Here is a 20,847-nt window from a genome sequence, read left to right as displayed (position 1 = left end):
TTTTAAAATTATTACTTTTGAATATTTCAGTTATTCAATATTTACAAATATTCTTTCCCGTTTTACCGGCAAGGAAACACATTTGGAAAGTTGGTGTTCAAAATGAGTAGTACAAAAATGAAAAATAACTCATGTATAATAACGTCAATGTCCTGTGTTAATACCATGGATGTAGTCATTATGCTGAATTGGTCAAATTTGGGAAAGGTAGCTCAAGTAAAAAAAAAAAAAAAAAAAAGTAATGTACTGAAATTTAGATTCAAAGTTCCCAGATGGGAACAGAAAGCTAGGGCAGTAACTGCTTTCTGTCATCACCTCCTCCACTTAGCAGATTTGGCATGTTCTCCTGTGGTCTCTGCGGGTTCTCTCCCCATGCTCCAACCTCCTCCCACAAGCCACAGACTTTCGGTTGCATATGGGTGTGAATGTGAGTGTAAATGGTTATGTGTCTCTATCTGGGAACCCTCTAATCCCGCTAATGACAAATGTCAGACGAGAGTCTCCAGAATGATGGATGGCTTGTTGGAGTTTGAGAGAATGAAGTGCTCAGAGACAGAGGAAAAAAGACACAATATAGAGGTGAATATATATTATAAAAGGAAAACAATTGTGGACTATAAAGAAATTAAGATTGACCCATATTCACCCCGTGGAACAAATCCACAGAATATCAACACGTAAAGGGCCAATCAATTTATTTTGGCTGATTGTGAGAGAAGATAATACTGACAATAAATGTGGTTCCTATAAAGGTAAATTACTGTTTCTGCTATTAAGAACCTGTAATTATGTGCTTTACTCCCCCAAAAAGCAACCATTGGTGTAATGATGGTTTAAGATGTTCCTTGTGTGTCACAGCAAGTGCGCCGGCGTCACCGAGGGATATGATGGCGTTGAAGGATAGGAAGAACGACTACGAGCTGACCGGCAACGCGACCTACCGCGGGAACAAGGGTGAACACACATCCCGCAAGGATGCCACCATGGGTAGGTCAATTATGTAATCGATGCTAATACATTTTCAATTTCTGCATCAATTGCAATGTTAACTTTGTTCAGGGTTGGCGCCAGGGATTCCGGTCCCAGGCCCCCCCCCCCCCCAAAAAAAATCTCCCCCTCCATGTTAAGGCTGCAATATTATTTATGTCATGGAAAGAGAATGATATTATTTTGATAAGTCACAAAGGATAGAAGTAAGATAAAGACACATTTTGAGACAGCGCAGTAATGCCATATTGAACGCTTCACTTACGAGATGATCTTAATCTCTTTCTCCGTAGGTCAACTCTCCAGTGGTTCTTCAACTCTTCACAGAGGAGCGTATGTGTCACCGACTGATGACCTCAAGTATAATCAGGTACAGATGACAAAAACAAATCATGTGTCTATGTTTCTCATTGATTACAACAAACATTCACATCATTGACAATGTTTACAGTCATACTGTCAAAAAGTCATTGGCCATCAATAGTTGTTTTAGCAATGCATAAGACCGTACAACCAGAGTGTCACTCAACAGAGTACAGATCAAATGTATGCTTCACTCTTTGCATGTGGCCAGTTTTGGTGAAACATTTTGTCATCCACGCCACCCACTGAACTACACTGAATATTCACTACGAGGGTGGATTCAGACAGTTCCATTGGTCCACTGTGACATGTTCGGTAATTTCATTGGTCAAGACCGACGAGACTATCTGTACTTTAAATCTACTGGCGGCATGAAGCTCGTCAGTAAAAAATCATAAATACACTGCATCACATATAAAGCTGTAGTGTTGAAAGCTAATCATAATTACATATGTACACATGCCCGGAAAGCAAAGCGCGGAGAGTCTCTGTTGTGAAAAGCACGGGTGCAATCAGTGAAGGGGACAATTGGGCGTTGCCACACAGCCGTTTTCCTTTCTTTTTGGCAATCTGCTTCACCCTTGACAATGGCAACATGTTTTTGTAGTTCAACAAAATAATAATACGGTACAGTAAACTGAGCCTCAAAACCTGGTTCAGAGTCAGGATTTTTTTCTTGGTATTTGGTGAAGAGCCGCCAACTGTAATTTTTTGGCGATGGTCCACTTCAGTCGAAATTCTCGCGCCGCTCGTGTGTGGCACCGACATTCATAATGTGATGTGGGAGAAAACCGGAGTACCTGGAGAGAACCCACGCGAGCACAGGGAGAACACATAAACTCCACCAAGGAATAATGGAGTCGATATTGAAAGTCTGCACCTCAGAACAGTATGAGGCAGACCGAATCACTGTGCCGCCACTTTTTTGCTCATATTTTTGTATATTTAAAGTGGAAGTCAACCCAAACATATTATTTTCAAGAATATGTTTTATGCAAGCCCGCTTGTTGAAAACAAAGCATTCTGATAAATATTGCGTTTTTGGAATAAGAGTTAATCCACTAGCCAACCTCTGGGGCGGCCTGTTTGTCGCTTCTGTCGACTGAAAATGACATCACAACTGCTCAGGGCTCAGGTAACGATCAATCAAGGCTGACCTGTTTCATTTTTGGTCATCATTTGTTTGTTGTGTTTTCCAATCGACAAAAGTGACAAAATGGCCGCCCGCTGAGTTGGCTAAAAACGAGTGCATTTTGCTGCTTACTTAACTCATATTGCACAAATGCAATATTCATCAGTATGCCGTGTTTCAACTAGTGGACCTGCTGGGAACACGTTCTTGAAAAAAATGTGTTTGGGTTGATTTCCCTCCGTAAGTAAAATGGTGTTGGTGATGTGATTACTCCTTTGAGCAGCAAAAAAGTATTATTTCTACTCCCCACGGAGCATGAGGCTGTTGTGCTTTGTGCTGTTCTTGCTATTAAGACATCGCTAATTTCTTCTATCTACAGGTCTCATCTCAAGGATTGCCTTCAGAGCCCTACCCGCCTTTCCAAAATCCCCCCCCGAATGACAACAGCAACTATGAGGACCAGGCCTTTTACGAGAACCAGGTTCATGCAGGGGGGCGCCCCCCTCAAGGGGAACTCAACATGCACTTGCAGGGCCTGAAGTCCACCGGAAACTATGTTGACTTCTACTCAGCCTCTCGGCCCTACAGCGAGCTCAACTACGAGACAAGCCACTATCCGGCCTCTCCGGACTCCTGGGTCTGAGGGGAAGGGAGGTGAGGGAGGAGCAGACGACAAGCAAGAAGAGTCTAAAACGTGAAGTAGGAAAGACACCCACCTCCCTGTTCTTTAGTTCCTAAGTAGCATCATAGGTAGCAGGACATCCAAGTGCAAGACAGGGACCGAGAGAGGATGTAAACTGAACGGCCAATGAACTCCTTCCAGAGACTTTCAGAGGGGGAGGGATCGAGAGGAGGCAAAGAAGCAGCGGAGGGCGGCAGAAAAGAGGCCTTGCATGTGCATGCACACCACCAACAAAACTGACAGACATTTTCTTTCTGTATTTAGTTTGTGACCAAACTTCTAGAAAGCCTGACAGATTGAAAAGCTAATGACGTGCTGCGCTTGGAGGCCGTTGGAAAAAGAACGTGAGTGGGGAAGATATGGATAGTTGAGTCAAATGAGTGACCCCAAAAAAATGGAAAATATATTGAGGGAAAGAGGGAAAATGGAAACGCATGAAAGTTTTCCGAAAGCGCATGGAAGTGGTCACGGGTAGCTGAGAGAACCGTTTGTACATATGTGATATAGTAACATGGCTTTTAGTAATGTGAAGCACAAGAAGCAGAGCTGTAGGACATGTAGGACATCTGATACACAAACTTGGTTTCTCTCTGTGGCTTCAGCGTGATGTATCCTCCTCCGGGCAAAGATTGCATTTGGACGTTGTCATTTGTAACAGTAAGGTTGTTTTTTTTTTCTTTCTCTTTTGTTTGTGTTTCTACTTTATAAATTCTTGGTTGTATAGTATTTGATGTACACTGTACATTTACTGGCAATGCATTGTGTATTTGTACATTGCAGTATTACCTGTGTCAGGCCTGCACCACATGGGCCCAGCTCACCTCTTCACTATCCTGTCACGCTACCCTTCACATACACACACACACGCACGCACGCACACACGGTGTCAGCTCTACAACACACAGTAAAAATGCCTATTAAGGCAGAAATTAGAGCGGGTAACAGTGCTCCATGGACTGCCTTACATATACAATTATAATAGGATCTATTCTACGTGACGACATTCATGCTGTGTTTTTTTTTTTTTTTAGGTAACTGGAACATAGAGTTAACCCTACAATGATAGCCTGGTCAGATTCTGAGTTCAAGTAAAAAAGTGTGTAAGATACTGTTCAGTGATATTCATTTGTACTCTTTTACATTTATTTATGTGAGTTAACAGGATTGTTTATAATGGTGAAAAAATATTCCTCTGATTTTTTCATTTTTCATAGTTATTTTTTGTCACTTTTACGTGTCATTTCAAATTCAACATTCACACATTCCATTCACTTGAACTCAAAATATGGCCAGGCTGTGAATAATTCTGGACCTAACTGTTTGTGATCAACATGCGACATCCTACAAAAACTACAGTGGAATTCTTATTTTAGCTGCTTGCCCCCACGTTTTGTCTTTAAATGATGACACGTCAATGTAGCTTTAATTTAGTCACAACCAGAGTTAAGTAATGCATTTATTTTGTCATGATAATTATACACAATATTAGATATATTATGTCATCCACATTCAATTATAGGATGAAAAAAAAACTTTATGAAACCTGAAAAATGTGTGAACACTGATAAACAGCTAGATACACTTTATAAATATTCTATCGCTAAGAATGAATGTCAGACTGGATAACTGGTATCGAAACAACCACGATGGCCATGCAACAATTGAAACGGAAGACTCGCATAAGCCAATAGAAAACCTCCTGTTTGTATATTTATACGTTTTTTTTGCCAAGCGGTCTGTCCATACACGCCACAGCGCCCCCCTTTAGAGCCAGTGAGCCCTTCATTTTAGTGCTCAGTGTGTACATAATAGTGCCAAACAAGGTTTCTGCCACCCCACGCCCAACTCCGGAGGGCAGGGAACACATTTAATGGTTTAGTTGTTACATCCTTGTGGTTTTAACTTTGCCAGTTTGTAAATGCTTTGTTTTTTTGTCATGATTTATTTTTGCTTTGTTTGTTTTTTCTAAATTGTATACTACTGACATGAAAGTTGTGTAACTGCACTGGGACCAGAGAGAATTACAAAAATAAATAAAAATATATATAAAAAAACAAATGAATTAAAAAAAAAAATGAAACAATTGCATTAAAACAACGAAAAGACAACTGTACAAAATTTGTTTATTTCTGTGTTATAAAATATTCAATGTTTGAAGTACAACAAAACTTTTATGAGAATTGAGTTGCAATTACTTCATGGTAGACTATTAATAGAATTCTGTTAATAGAGTATGAATATATATTATATAAATAGAGACTTTTTACGTGCAGATGTGGATGTCACAGCAGCAACATTATGGCAAAAAAAACTTCATGTAGGATGTTCACTTTTTACTTTCCTGGTCAACACACTGAATTGTCAACTTTTGTGTGGTAATGTTGCTATGTGGAGTAGATTAGATCAAGGCTTGCGGGTCCATGTTGTCACTCAAAACATCCATGATTGCAAAATTTTTGATACTGTACTGTCAGATGTGAGCTACCACAAAGCAAATCAAATCATTACAAATTTGAATTTGTTCCCGCCAGGGGCGTAGCCAGAACGCGGCTAATGGGTGGGCCTGGAAAAATCAGGGTGGGCCTGAGTATTTCTCTCACTTCGCACAATCCTTCTGTCCCAATACATCGTATATTCAAATAAAATGACAAACCGAATAATATGAAGTGCAGATTTTCCTTAGACAACCACAATTATGACATTCTTAATATTGAATAAAATAAAAACACAAATTCATAATTTACTAAAAATGTAAAAGTCTATATTTTTTCATGAATCTCATTGGGTGGGCAGTCTGCCAATCTGGGTGGGCCTGTGCACACCCAGGCCCACCAGTAGCTCCGCCCCTGGTTCCCGCTCTCAAACACAATCAAATTAATTGGTGGCATTAACCTAAACTGAGTGCATGGATATTTTGTCACAAATTAAGCTGAAACAAATTGTGATTTTTTTTTTTTACATTTCTTTTTAATGAGGTTGTACAACGTGACAAAGCTCTGTTTCTCCCTGTTAACTGTTTTTGAAGGCTTAGAATCCTGGGAAAAGACTGTATTTGTTGACAGATTCTTAACAGCGTTGTATATGTCATTGTGAACCCGTGGCAGTAAAACCAACAGTAAGGACTTTGTAGAGATATGACATAGGTGGTTTCCAAACCAAACATGTTTTAAAAAGAGAATTGTGAATCTTTATATGCCTCAAACTGATTGCAACTGCTCCAAAATATAAATGGTCCATTGAAGAGGAAATTGGGAGTTGTTTGTTTATTGCCAGATCTGATTTCAGTGTCACATTTCAGTATGACAAATTTAGGACCAACCTAAACAACAGGCAAATACCGAAAAAGTTTAACAAGTTACTTTTTACTTCCAGTTAACTCCTCTAGGTCAGTGTTTTTCCAACTTTTTTGAGTCAAGGCACATTTATTTCATTGACAAAAATCCCGCGGCACACCAGCAGCTGAAATTGTGAAGAAAAACAAAAGCTTATTTTAACAAGATATGTGTTGTATTGTTTATATAAGCATTTTTTAACATTGAAGAATGACGTTATAACGTCTTGAATATGAATTAAATAAACACAAAGAACAAAGTATTTTATTATGTTTCATATTGATACTTACTCAGCGTGAAACATGGGCCCGTTGGCTACCTGCTGCTGCTGCCACCTGCTGGTATGGAAGAGTACTACAATGTATTAAAGACATGATTACGCTGCCAGGCGCTAGATCGCACAGGCACACAAATGAGATAATTTCCCACGGCACATCTGACAATATCTCACACAGTTTGAAAAACACTGCTCTAGGTGACGATGACTACCATATCCAGTTTTGGGGACATTTTCATAATTTTGGATTATTAATGGTAATGACCACAGGTGGGCTTCAAAATTCAGGATATTTCAAGGGAATTTGCAGTGACGATATTTTTTATGGTATGGGAAATATTTACTGAACAATATATTTGCGATTGGTGCTCGAAACAACGGCAATTTTATTTCACACAATATTTAAGTCACCCTTTTTTCCAATTGAAATGTAAACAAGGTACAAATATACTGCAACCGTATAAGTGAGACACCTTGAAATTGAAACAAAAACTGGTCAGGTAGTGTTTTCCCCAGAGGTGTAAATGTAGCATAACTGTTTAAAACTCAAACAATGATTGAATAAAGAAACCGATATTTTAGAATACATGAAAACAAAACCAAAGAAAACACACATTTTCCAAACTTGTCTCGTCACACACACTTGTTTGTGCTCTTTCAGATTCCAAGAGTCAAGAAAGTCCCACATTTTCTCCTGTCTGATCCTCAGGTTGTAGAGGCAAAAAAACAATGACCCGTCATCCGTGTCAATTTCACAATCTACCGCCAAAGGTATCAAATCCAGGTCCACAGGTCCACAAAGTAAAAACTCTTCCACAGTTTGGCTTTAGCCATAGGTACTTCTGCTCTACTAGGATAAACAAGCTCCCAAGGAGTTCGTTTAACAGCTGGTTGAGTAGAAGCACCTGCGACTAAAGCCAAACTTTGGCTGGGTTTTTACTTTCTGGACCTGGATTTGACACCTCTGTTTGTCACCCCAAAAATAATAACATTGTAGAAGGTGTGAAATGGCACACCCCGAGCACGAAGACCAACATCAGTGGAGCGCAGAATCTGCCTGCGGCTGGATGAATAGGGCCCTAAGATGCATTTTTGTTCGTTTTTTACGGAAACGTCATATTAAAATGGAGAAGAAAATGTTGCAAATCTTGAATTTCCTTTGAGACCAAAATTAAATTCAGTGGGGTATGTTTTTACCATCAATGATCAAATTATATAAAAATGAGCCATAAATAAATAGCCTGAAACTAAAGGCAACTATTGTCCGATCTGAGAGTTGCATTTTGTAGGGTGGGGTTGAAGTGTAGGGGTGTGAAGTCACTTCGTATAAATCAACATTTCACATTGCTGCTCTCTGTTAGTCTAATAGCTAGAATGTAAATATTATTAAATTTGATAAACATGTTATGTTAGGTCAATGAAATTGCCCATGATGTACTGTGAATGTGGCGGTTTCTTTAGGTTTGGGATTGGCTAGCGACCAATCCAGGGTGCACCCCATTTCCATGGATATCGTCTTATAAATATGGAGTCCACTAGATGGCAATGTGCCAACATGGAGGTACCTGACTTGACCTTTACATAACCGTCGTTTTCTCATGAACTACTCTTGAGCCACTGGGACAAATTAGGAAGTTGAAGAGGAATTGATGCTGGCGCAACGATTGCCCAAATCTCTCATGCCATACTGCCCTCCTTTCATTTCATTGACATCATTTTTTCTGTGTTGTCACTTTGTTGGGTGGAAAGGTAAGTGAGTGGTTGACACATGCACCAAATTCCCGATGGCTCCCTGCTTCCATCATTACTTGCTAATTGCCCTAAAAAAAATCATTGTCATCCTCACATACCTGGGTTATAATAGTTGGGTTTTTTTGTTCATTTTAATTCGTTTTTAGAGCAGATTAGTTTTTATTAGATTTTTTTTTTTTTTTTCAAATATATGGAGCACTCGTCGAGTGCAAGGTAAAAAAAAAGAATGTCACTTAGTAGACTCTAATCAAGTCCTGTTGAATAAAGTCTCATTCTCGAACGACTGACCTTCCTTATTATGTAAGGACGTACGTACAGCAATACCGAACCACATTTACAATGACCACTGAAATCTCATGCATATTATAAAAGACAAAAATAAAGGATATCTTATTAACTATGATAATAGAACACGTCCACTCAGTATATCGTGTGCATCATTTCCATTTGCTTGCATTATCTACAAGGTAGCATTTGTCTGTCCATCTACCCATTTACGTAGATGATGTGACCGGAGAGGGCTACTACAAGTTCAAAAACAAACCAACAAAAAACTTAAATTGATATCATTATCACACAATAGGCATTGGAACACGGCTAAATAAAACATGCAACTATTTTAGAAATGTGTCCAAAGTCATGGCTCTACTGTAAGTCTTCCTTTTTGGCATCCTCTTGTGGCATAGTGTCACTCTTGCTGAAAACTCCAGAGAAGGATGTCGGTCGGTTGTGTGCAGGAACCTGCTGCTGCGCCAACGAGCCTTCATTCTCATTGGCGGTGTGGCCCATTTACGTGTTTTGCCTCCCAACTCCCAAAGTCTTGAGTCTTGACTCCTATTCTGTCCATACTACAAGCATTGCAATTACAATTCTGGTCAATATCATAAAATCTTTGTTTTGAAGCGTGTGAGCGGCGTGTGGACGGAACCGGCGAAAGAATTTTTTTCTGTTGGGTTTAGTTTTCTCCTTTTCGGTTTGCTTCATACTCTTTCAAAATCTCAAAGTGGTCTAGCATGAAAGAGTGTATATTTTCCAGCTGTTTCTCTGTCTCATTCAAAGCCACACCCTGCTTATCGCATACCTTCCCACCGATCATCTCATAGAGGCTGAGGATGGACATCTTAATCTGCGCCAGCAGGTTCAACTTCTTTGATGCCGTTTCCTCGATGCGTTTCCACTCTTTGAACCAAAATTCCACCTTGATTTTGGATTCAAACAATTCCGGCATGAGCTGAGTAAGCTCCATATCGAGCTCCTGTCTTTCCAACTCGTACTGTTTTTGCAAAGCTATCTGCGTTTTCCTCTGCTGGTTGGTCTGCTCATAAGCTTCGCCCTCCCTCTGCGACAGCTGGTCTTCAATACTGTGGAGACTCTCAATGTGATCCGTAAGAGCCTCCTCATCTTCAAATGAAGTCATGCCAACCAGTTTATGCATGAACTGCTGATATATAATGTGCTGGTGCATGACGTTCAGGCGTTCCTGTTTCAACTCCCTCAGCTCCGCACATTCTATCATCAGAGTCTTTATCTCGGCCTCCTTTTGGAGCGCCACTTTTTCCTCGTTGTCCGCTTTGACTGAGGCTTGATCGACAATTTCATCGGCAAGAAATGGATCCCTGCTTAAGAATAGCTCCTCGACTTCACCTATTTCCTGCAGTAACTCATTTTCCCGCGCTTTCAAATTCTCCAGCCTCTCGAGGAGTTGGTCTGACTGTGCCTCAAGATCTTTCTCCTCCCGCCGTATCAGTATTTCAGTGTAAATGTCATCCCATTCAGTCGCGCCTTTACTCTTTCGCGTCTGTGGAATCTGTCGAGTGTTTCCTTGAGAGGGCTTGGCTTTCACCTTCAGGATCTTTTTGGACATTACACCTAATTAAAGGGAATATTGAGTACTCCACAGTAGATATTTATGGGTGGTGTGTATTATTTGTGTGTACACTAGCATAGTATACTATATCATGATACTACATAATATGATGTACAGTGAATCAGAGATATGAGACACATAGCAATAGTATGTCATCCCTTTTTTCCACGCTGATGTTTTGATGTGTATTCGGCACTCCTCTAAATAATCATACACACCTTATTACACCATACTGATGACTCAAAGGTGTGACATCATCGCAGTTTGTGCCCACAAGTTTCATCACAGGCATTCATGGGGTTTACTCCAACATTTACATGAGACACAAAGTAAACATAAGACACTCGAGCATTAGAAGCATATTTCCAGCTGCCACTGTCAATGACAGCTACCTCAACTTTACTGAGAAACGATGAAATAAATTAATAACCATAGTAATAGCACTGGTAATTTAATAATCATACCACTACTAATCATTTCTTTTATTTATATATATATATATATATACATATATATATATATATATATATATATATATATATATATATATATATATATTTTTTTTTTTTTTTCTCTCACGCTTTGTCCAAACAGGAATATCAAAGTTTTCAATTCATAATGTACTGGAAGTTGTACCATGTGCACCCCCAAAAAATGTTGAAAAAATAAAGACAAGACAAAAAAATAATTAATTTCTCGAAGTATCAAACAAACTTCTTTTGCCAATTTGTCATTTCCTGTTAAAACATGACGAGTTGATCAGAGTATCCAACCTAAACTTTGAGTTGTATGCCACTTTTCCAGTTCACAAAAAAAAATCACCTGAACTGAAACGTTTGCCTGGGTATGAATAATTTGGGGCTCTTTTTGTCAGCTTGCAAACGCTGCATTTTTCTAAATTCGGCATAGTACATTAGATGTTGGAAGAAGCTTTTCATTTGCGTTAAGTACACAACGGCCATTTTTAATTTGAGACAACAGAATCCTGTGAGATATTATTCAGCAGTCAAAAACATGGTGTTTACAGTTTAATATGTATGGACTCATTCATCATACAGACAGTGAGGCAGAATTAGTTCTGTGAATACGTTGAGAACACATTAAAGTGGAAGTCAACCCAAAAATATTTTTTTCAAGAATATGTTCTATGCAAGCCCACTAGTTGAAAAACAAGGCATTCTGATAAATATTGCGTTTGTCAAATTAGAGTTAATCTACCCGTTTTTAGCCATCTCCGGGGGCGGCCATTTTGTCACTTTTTTCGACTGAAAATGACATCACAACTACTCAGGGCTCAGGTAACGACCTGTAATCATGGCTCACTTGTTTTCTGAAGCTGAAGACTGAGCCCTGAGCAGTTGTGATGTCATTTTCAGTGGACAAAAGAGACAAAATGGCCGCCCCCTGAGATGGCTAAAAAGGGGTGGATTTTTGCTGCTTAACTCATATACCACGAACGCAATATTAATCAGAATGCCGTGTTTGGGCCTGCATAGAACATATTCTTGAAAAAAGTGCTTGGATTGATTTCCTCTTCAAGTAGTAACAAGGCAACGAGTGCTACGATGTCAGCCATCCTAGCAAGGAGAAGAGGAATATTCACCTGTACAGGCTAACGGTTCTTCCACAGTGTGACGATTGTGTTTACAGCAGTTGGAAGCCCATTCATCCATCCATTTTCCATAGTGCTTATCCTGTTCGGAATCGCAGGTAACCTGGAGCCTTTCCCGGCAGACTTTGGGTGAAGGCAGACTATATTCTGGACCGGTCCACAGTTAGTCATCGCAGTGCACATACTGTATGTATACAAGCAGTCCTCCCCACATTTGTTTTTTAGAGGAAATTCCACCCATGCCACCTGCACAGAAGTCACGCGAGTGAACTGCTACCCCATCAGTGTCTGGTTACACAAGGTTATTGCAGATAATTTGGTTTGCCGCAGTCTCATCTTCGCCTTGTCGGTGGTAACAGTCTCTCCTCCTTCTTTCGCTCTACTCTCTTCATCTTGTAATCCCACTTTGGGATTTGGAGTTGATTATAGTCCTTATTCCGTCTGAGCTTTTCTGGTTCAAAAGTGGGAGCTGGTGCCTTGCAGAGCCTCACTTTTGGTATCACAATGCCCGGCCGCACGCTGCTCCTCCTCAGCAAATGAAGCGGTAGGAGACTCGCCCGTCTAATGGCCACCGTGGATGCAGCAGCCACGTCCTCCAGCAGTCGAGGCTGGAGGCTGGCCCGCCGATCCCTCGCTCTTGGGATGAGGAGCACCCGTGAGTTCTGGAAAAATCTCTTGTAGTGGTTCAGCCTGTCGGGGCCAAGGTGCTTGAGCTCAGCCAGCCGTTGCCTCCTGAGAATTTCCTGCACCGCGTAGCGTCGTTTTCCAATGCACGGCGGGCTTCCTGGGCACACCGTCCGGCAGGCTGTAGCAATAAATGGACTGCTGAGACCAGTCGTGATACGGACCATGTGCTCTAGAACACCATCATCCACAGGGTTCACCTTGTTGTTAAGGTAAAATCTGTAAGGGCAACAGGACAGAAGGTCGAAAGAACGCTTCCAGAAGGACTTTGGCTCTTCAGCCTTGGCTACCAAATCCTACAGAAGACAAAGAGTACAAAAAAACTCTTGTTTAAAGGGAGGGCTGTTTTTGTCCTCTTGTGAGGGTAAAAAAAAAAAATCTAGTTCATGCTAACACGACATGGTTTTGTTGAACGAAAAGAAACTGCTATCCCAAAGGGGCCCTGTTTTGAACAGTTCTGTCTTTTCCTATGTTTGAAGGAAAGCACGTCTTGATCTCGCCTTGACTTGATGATGTTTTAGGTTAAGGAAAGTTAGTAAAAAAGGTTCTGACATTTGACTACCAAAAAGGTCCACTGACTCTGGCAAATCTCCGGTGGGCTGAGCTGCTATGTACACCGTGCGGCTCCATTTTGAAATCAGCAAATAAAGTTGCTCGCCCACATAGCTTGATTCTTAATATAGGTATCACCCTCTCATTCAAATGTACTAATACCTAATGCACATAGGCTATTATATATAGCACAGACGGCACTACTTTTGTTACTAAGGGTGTCACTAACTCACAATAATTTATTACCAAAAGTAGCAATAATTCAATACACGATTATAAACAACAACGCTGTTACCATGTTAACCATGTCTTTACAAAATAACACATGAAAGAGGCATAACACAGTCCTCCTCCAATTTGCTGTGTGGCGATCATAAAGTTAGCATCCGTTTGCTAAGTAGTGCACCTGAAGTGGTGTGAATACGTTTCAAAATAAGAACACTTACAGGAAGTGCAGTGTTAGCTGCCTTAATCAGCTAAATGCCTTATGGCTTAATCTGTCTTGTTACAGTATGTGTAAAATGTCTTATCCCATGCTATGTACACTTGCCTATTGGTCCCTTTTTGTCCATTTGCCCCTTTTAACTATTAATTTTCTCATACTTGATCAATTAAGTGGTGATTTCATTGTGTATAATTATATCGTCGCTGTCCAGTGAAAAACATGTATGGGTAAACATGTAAAAATGAAGAAAAAAATGAAGAAAAAAAAAAGACAAATATGGACATAAGTGTTTTTGTTTTCACAGGACCGCGGCGATATGTGCTTTAGTTTTGAAAAGTGCTACACAAATGAAGTTTTATTGATCGAAAATATTATATATTCTGCATATATGCCGTACAATATGAAAACAATGCTCACCTCCAGCAAGGGCCACTCCAGGTTGAAGGAGTCACAGAACTGCTCAGCACACGGCTTCATCATCACCTGATACATCAGATAAGCCGTCTCATAGCGACCAGTGAAGAGAGCCCATTCCCGTGGGGTCATCTTGCGGCCGTTGTCTCTGGCTTGCACGTCCCCCCCTAAAAATATTCAAACCGACTTGTATGCTGCCTGCATTGATTCTGCATGCATCTTAAAAAGAGGCATGGTTTACATTGTAGTAGAACTCGTAGTTTACCAGCCAGCATGAGTGCTCTACAAGTGTCGGCGCGACCCTGCATTGCAGCCTTCATTAAAGCTGTGAAGCCGTGGCAGTTCCTCCTCTCAAGATCCAGCCCAGGGTAGTAGTTCAGCAGGTAGTGAGAGATGAACACGTGACCTGCATGCATCACAAAGGCAGCATTGGTACTTGTTATGTGACAGGGACAACAATTTTAGAAGAACGGTTGTATGCATAAATATTCGCCGCAATACTCCACGTTGTCGCCTTGTGAAAATGACAGAGATGCTGTTGTATTTTATTGGTCAGGAATCAGAGGTCAACGAAAAGCAGCATTTGGCTTAAATCGAGGGTTCGGTTCTAAACCTGTGTGGACGCCTTTCACCATCAGTGATGAGTCTTGAACAAAGTTTTCTTTTTATACCCAGCTCACCTGTGGTGTTGATTTTCTTTGTCACGAATGTGGATCAATAACGGTTTTAATGAAGCAGAAAATGAGTAAGTCGCAGATCCCAGTGAGTCATTCATCATTGTTAGCTGATGAGAGGCCAAGACAGCATGTCTGTTATGCAGACTGCATTTTTATGGAATCTCTTGCTTTGGTAAATGTTATAATTGAAAATGCAAGCTCCATACAGCACATTGTGTCTCATTCTTTAAGACGGGCACATTTTAAAAGCCGCAGACTCAATCCCCTGCAGTAAAGTGATGCTCTTTAAATAATGCATGTGTGAAGGAAGGAAAATAGTCATCTCAGAGATGAATGCACATGGAATAATTCCTTCCTGGATTGAGAAATGATGAAAGCATCTCTGATGTCATTTTAAAATTCTAGGAGCGCTTGTAAAATTTATATGAGTGACATGTTTTTCAATGATATGTAACTCTTTCAAAAGGTATGATTGATAATCGTCACAAAAGACATTTTGGAACAATAAATAGTAACAATAGGATGCCTATTAGTGCATTGAGAATGACTTTTTTTCCACAGAACAGAGTCTTAATTGATGTCCACCTTCTACAACATAACGTAAATGCTAGAACGGGAAACAATTTTTCATCAGTTCTACTCAGGGCCCACATAACACCACGCACTTCCTAACCAGATGCAAAAATTCTATTTTGAATACGGAAAAACATGTGTATATGCGCTCTTAATACATCTCATTTAATCACATATTTTTCAATGTATGTATAAAAGATCCACTATCCAAAGCCAAAAACAAAGAGTTTCTTAGCAAACAACAAAATAAACACAAAATGTATTTATTTTCTTTTTCAGTGCAAAGGGCCCCTGTAAAAATTACTATGTAATATAATTCAAGGGGCGGCACGGTGAGCGACTGGTTAGCACGTCCGCCTCACAGTTCAGAGGTCGTGGGTTCGATCCCGGCTCCGGCCTCCCTGTGTGGAGTTTGAATGTTCTCCCCATGCCTGTGTGGGTTTCCTCCGGGTACTCCGGTTTCCTCCCACATTCCAAAAACATGCATGGTAAGTTGAGTGGACTCTCTAAATTGCCCCTAGGTGTGATTGTGAGTGCGGATGTTTGTCTCTGTGTGCCCTGCGATTGGCTGGCAACCAATTCAGGGTGTCCCCCGCCTACTGCCCAAAGACAGCTGGGATAGGCTCCAGCACGCCCCGCGACCCTTGTGAGGATAAGCGGTATGGATAATGAATGAATGAATGAATGAATATAATTCAAGGATGGCATAAAACTGGTATACAGCATTTTTTCATTTTGTGCATTTTTTTCACAAAAATCAAGTCATTCAAATGTTTAATATTATTCAGGTAGCCTACTATGTTTGTATGGAGGACCAAAACTGCCAAAATCAAAACTAAATTAAAGTGAGAATAAAACCAAATATTAAAAAAAATTATTGAAATAAATTACATAAAATATAAATAAATTGATATTTAACTGTGTTTATATACCGGTATTTACCTTTGTATTTATTTCCACATTTATTTTGATATTTATTTTTCAATTTTTTTAAATATTTTTACTTTTATTTGGTATTATATCTTTTTTGTTGTTCTCATTTCCATATATTTTTTTAATTTCAATTTTCCTCAATTATATTCATCACTTTTATTTATTTATTTTTTAATTTTGGCAGTTTCGGTCCTGCAGTGCTCAAGGCAATGTTATTCAAATGAGGGGGCGGTCCTAAGAGTGTCATGGGTTGAGCTATTCGCCTATTGATTGATCGACATTTCAGTGCAGAAATCCACTAGGTAGGCTTGGCCTGTTAGCAAGCCACGGTGAGAAGTCTTGTGTCTTGACGATTAATAGCACATGACTCTCAACGGTGGTAAATATGGATTCGAGAAGGGATGGTCGCTCGGGCGCTACTTGTGGCGGTTTGATCACGGAAGCTAGCGCGGACAGGCGGCGGAAGTTTTGCGGCGGAGGGTTCGCGGCTCTGCTCGCCACCACGCAAGCTGGAGGCGGTTCGAAATATGGATAACGATCAACCAATAGGTGAATAGTTCAACACACTTTGGACCGCCCCCTAATTAGAATAACATTTCTTCAAGTCAGCATGAAATGCTGAAGGAAATGTTTTTAAAATTAGGGGGCGGTCCTGAGTGTAGCTTTGGCTAAACTAGTCGCCTATAGGTTGATAGTGCTCGCCGCACTGACATATCGATCAGCCAATAAGCGAATAGCTCAACCCAAGCCACACTTAGGATCGCCCACTCATTTGAATAGTAGTAGTGCACCGGACGGTATGTGACTTGGTTTCAAGTCAGGAAACAGGAAGTACCGTGTTAGCTGCCTAAATGTTGTTGACTTAACAGTCTTCGTTAACTGCCTTGTGTGAAGTTTCTCATCCCATGTTATCCACGTTTTGCCAAATGGTCCCTTTTCGTCAATAACTATTTAGGTAAATAATGAACACACAGTATTTTTCCTGACTGATGAATGGAAATAGTTTTATCAATTTCATTGCATGATATTAATGTTCTGTTTACCTGCTTGTGCTGCTGTAATAAGGGCAGTGTTACCCTCATTATCCTGCCAGTTGACATCAATGTAAGGACACTGAGCTAGGGCGATGACCAAGTCCACATATCCATAGTAACACGCTACTATCAGTGCAGACTGAAACACAAAGATGACTTAGGTTACGTTTTCACAATATGCACAAAGTGGCAGACATTGAATCTGACTCATTTTCAAAACAAAATGCTTGCGGAGGTCATTGAATGTTATGATAAATGACTGGACTGGAGGAAAAGAAAATGATTATGCCAACATTACGAACGATGCAACATATGCAGGCAACTTTTGAGCTTTCTGCATACAATTTTGTGGGGGGTGAAGTGAGTGTAATGACAACAAACACACTAGTAGGGAACATTTTTTTAAACTTTTGAAACGTATTTTAAAATTTAAAACACAACTCATGCCCTGCGACTGGCTGGCGACCAGTTTGGGGTGTAGTCTGCCTTCGCCCATTGACGGCTGGGATAGGATAAGCGGTTTGGAAGATGACATGACATGACACAACTCATACTAAAATAACTTAAATGGGGTCTTCCGATACCACGTTTTGTAGAATATGCTGTAACTTGTACCACCCAGCAAAAGAAGGCATGCTCAGTTAATGCCATGCTTAGTTTTTCGAGTTATTATTTTATATTCATGGCCCTTGAAGTGTTTTCATACAAATAGTTACTGTAATATAACTTATACATGTGGCTGGCATCGGATGGATGGATGGATAGATGATAGATGGATAGATGGATGGATGGGTTGGGGTGGATGGATGGATGGATAGATGATAGATGGATAGATGGATGGATGGATGGGTGAGTAGCTGGGGGGTTTTGGGTGGATGGATGGATGGATGGACGGATGGATGGATGGATGGATGGATGGGTGGTTTTGGGGGGGCTTGGGTGGATGGATGGATGGGTTTGGTGGGTGTGCGACTGGACGGACAGACGGACAGACAGACAGACAGATAGATGTGTATGTGTACATGTATGCATGTATGTATGTACGCATGCATGTGCAAATTAATAATATTAATGAATCCTACAGCACTTAGCTACCTTAACTATAGCCAGAGGAAAGGATCAGCTCAACTGGCATACTCAATATTAAAATGACATACATTATTCAATAATGCATGTCATGTCACATAAAACAAATAATTATTATTTGTCTTACTCTATATAGCACAATGCTTTAAACTAAAAAGTGTGTGTGTGTTTACATACGGCATGAAGGAGATGCAAGAGTCAGTTTTCGGTGAAGTTTATACAAAAGAAAAGGAAGCCTCAAAAAGGAGTGTTAAAAATAATGTCAAGGGAAGAGAGGAAGACTACACTGGTATTGTTATCCAGGAAGAAAGTGAACAGAGTGTTAAAAGTGAACAATTAATTTTTTTAGACTGGTATGAATGTTAAAATGTCTTATACTGTTAATAAGGGGTTAACAATGGCAACAGTTCATTCTCGACTCTTGTAATTGCCACAATTTGACTTTGTTTGTCCTGGAATACATTGTGTTGGACCTTCGAATGGTTCTGCTGAACTCAAGCAGAAGCCTACTCAAAATATGTACATTTGCTGATGGCCTGATGCTGTAATTTTCTTACAACCTATCAAATCTGAATGATATCATATTTATTTTCTTCTTAGTCCCAAACCTCTAAGAGATCTCTCAGCAATATCAGTGTGTGTTGTTATCCTTTAACCAGGGATCAGGTCAGTGACTTAGCAAGCCTGTTAAAAGCTGAGCCCAGTGCCAAGCTGCTTCTGGATGTGTCACTTGACAGTGGACACTCCCCATCTGTTACTTGGGGGATTAACCTAATGCTCTGTCCCCCCCCCCAAGTCATTTGGATGCCATCATATTTCCATTATGTCACACGTTACACACAAACACAAAGCTGTAGATAACATTTTGTTCGGGGCGCTCTTACTCTTCTGTTCCGGTCTGTCTCCTGCACTTCCTCCTCAGTCAGTCCTTGTCTGATCATGATTTTGACAATGATGGTGTTGTTATTGCAGCAGGCCTTAAAGAAGGATATTGGCTCTGGGCTCGCGCGACACGGTGAGCGTAGACCGTCCGATCCCATTGAAGTGTCAAGCGGGTAGAAAGAATCGTCAGATGCGATGCTCCTTGTGTCCGAGCTATCCGACAGAGCCTCAAAGTCCAATTCCTCAAACTCCTGGTAGATATCGTCCTCATCATCCCAGTAATTTCGTGTGTAATCAACTTCGGCCTCGTCATATTCACCCGATTCCCCGCCATCTTCGCAGTCCTTGTCGACCCCAGTGAAGGACACGGCAGGTGTGTCCACAGCAATTTTGCCAGGTTCCATTCTTCCGGCAACTCCATTCTCCTGAAGTTTTCCAGCTTCACCTTCTTTCTCTGTTATTAAAACCATTTAATCCTCCCCTGCCCCCGCTCACTTGTTTGAATTACAAGGGGATACCAGGACATCTCTACGATGACCTAGAGGTTTTGTCCATTGCCACTCACACACAAAATATCCTCCCGAGTACGTTTTGGTGAACAGCTGACATGACGTGAGGCCACTGCACTTGCTAGTGATCTTTTGGCAATGCCATTTAAATATCCTCCAGCCGAAATCCAGGTCGTACCCCTTGCATCAAGTCGCGCCGCAGGGTTAAAATTCCCCAACGTCTCCCATTAAATCCTAAAGGTCCACTTTGGAAAACACCAAGCATTGTCCTGTCACAGCATCAGCAAACTTCCATGGGAATTCCTAGCCTTGTCGAGAAGTTGAAAAAAAATGCTGCAGTCTGTTTGTAAAGTGCGCACGCCATCGTAGAAAGATATATTCAAAGTGGCCGCCAACAGCTCCTATTTAGTGCTTCCTTATGGAGAAACACTGGATTTATTTTGAGAACAGTGGGAAGAGAGATTTCCTCCCCAACTGACGCACAATAATCCCGTTAGTTGCTCTCTCACCTGCTTTAGCCCTTCACCCAGTCAGTTGGTTGCTCTGCATGAAAAGGTGAATTCAGCCAGCCAAAATGAGTGACACCATATTTGCCGGCACCGTAATTATTTCAACACTGTGCTTTATTGTCACCATAAAAGTAACAGTACAGCAGTAGTCCCCTCTTCCTGAAATTCCTGTAAGCGAGCAGCTGCACTTAACACTGTATGTGGCCTTAACTTGGATTTTTCACCCATGTGACTTAAATTGATATGTTGGGAACGGTAGCAGGAATATCAACTCTCTTCTTCATGGGGTGGGTCAAGACTAGGAGTAAACTTCTCCTGGTATACACATTATCTTTCTTCTTGGCTCTATCATTATTTCCAGGTTCTATTTCATTATGGCTTAAAAAAAAAAAGGTATCATATCCCAGATTAGATTCAGGACATGGTTTTACAACAGATTAAAAAAAATGAGTATTAGTCTTCGCAGGGATTAGGGTTTTAAATTGGAGTTAATTATGTATTTTACAAATACCTTATTTAAAGTTAATATTCTCATAATCTGTTCT

At 40.6% G+C, this 20,847-nt stretch overlaps 3 protein-coding genes across 12 annotated transcripts in view; 1 reads left to right on the top strand and 2 right to left on the bottom strand.

Moving 5' to 3' along the window:
- The window catches only part of ctnnd2b (catenin (cadherin-associated protein), delta 2b), a 166,315-nt gene extending 159,903 nt beyond the window's left edge, over positions 1 to 6,412 (top strand). For all 9 annotated transcript variants that reach the window (XM_086042890.1, XM_086042891.1, XM_086042893.1 and 6 more), the window contains 3 exons: positions 859 to 987; positions 1,281 to 1,357; positions 2,862 to 6,412. In XM_086042890.1, the coding sequence (XP_085899016.1) occupies positions 859 to 987; positions 1,281 to 1,357; positions 2,862 to 3,125 (470 nt within the window). In that variant the 3' untranslated portion in view covers positions 3,126 to 6,412. The remainder of the gene's footprint in view (positions 1 to 858; positions 988 to 1,280; positions 1,358 to 2,861) is intronic.
- A 3,068-nt stretch (positions 6,413 to 9,480) lies between these two features.
- LOC147140460 (coiled-coil domain-containing protein 42 like-2-like) lies at positions 9,481 to 10,389 on the bottom strand. The gene has a single exon (XM_086043146.1). The coding sequence runs from the start codon at positions 10,387 to 10,389 to the stop codon at positions 9,481 to 9,483; it is 909 nt and encodes a 302-aa protein (XP_085899272.1).
- Positions 10,390 to 11,407: 1,018 nt separating this feature from the next.
- On the bottom strand, positions 11,408 to 20,232 carry ankrd33bb (ankyrin repeat domain 33Bb). 2 transcript variants are annotated; one of them, XM_086044188.1, is made up of 5 exons: positions 19,287 to 20,232; positions 17,326 to 17,455; positions 14,341 to 14,505; positions 14,103 to 14,266; positions 11,408 to 12,984 (listed from the first exon to the last, which is right to left on the bottom strand). In XM_086044188.1, exons 1-5 carry the CDS (start codon positions 19,752 to 19,754, stop codon positions 12,337 to 12,339), a joined length of 1,575 nt encoding a protein of 524 aa, XP_085900314.1. In that variant the 5' UTR covers positions 19,755 to 20,232; the 3' UTR covers positions 11,408 to 12,336. The 2 variants fall into 2 exon arrangements, with proteins under 2 accessions (XP_085900314.1, XP_085900315.1); XM_086044189.1 differs by having other exon boundaries at positions 14,365 to 14,505.
- Positions 20,233 to 20,847: the final 615 nt, after the last annotated feature.

This window comes from Filicampus tigris, chromosome 10 (assembly GCF_054856515.1).
Source record: "Filicampus tigris isolate MCC_2025a chromosome 10, RoL_Ftig_1.0, whole genome shotgun sequence".
NCBI lineage: Eukaryota > Metazoa > Chordata > Actinopteri > Syngnathiformes > Syngnathidae > Filicampus > Filicampus tigris.
Note: the sequence above shows the minus strand (reverse complement) of the source record. Positions and strands in the feature narration are given on the sequence as shown.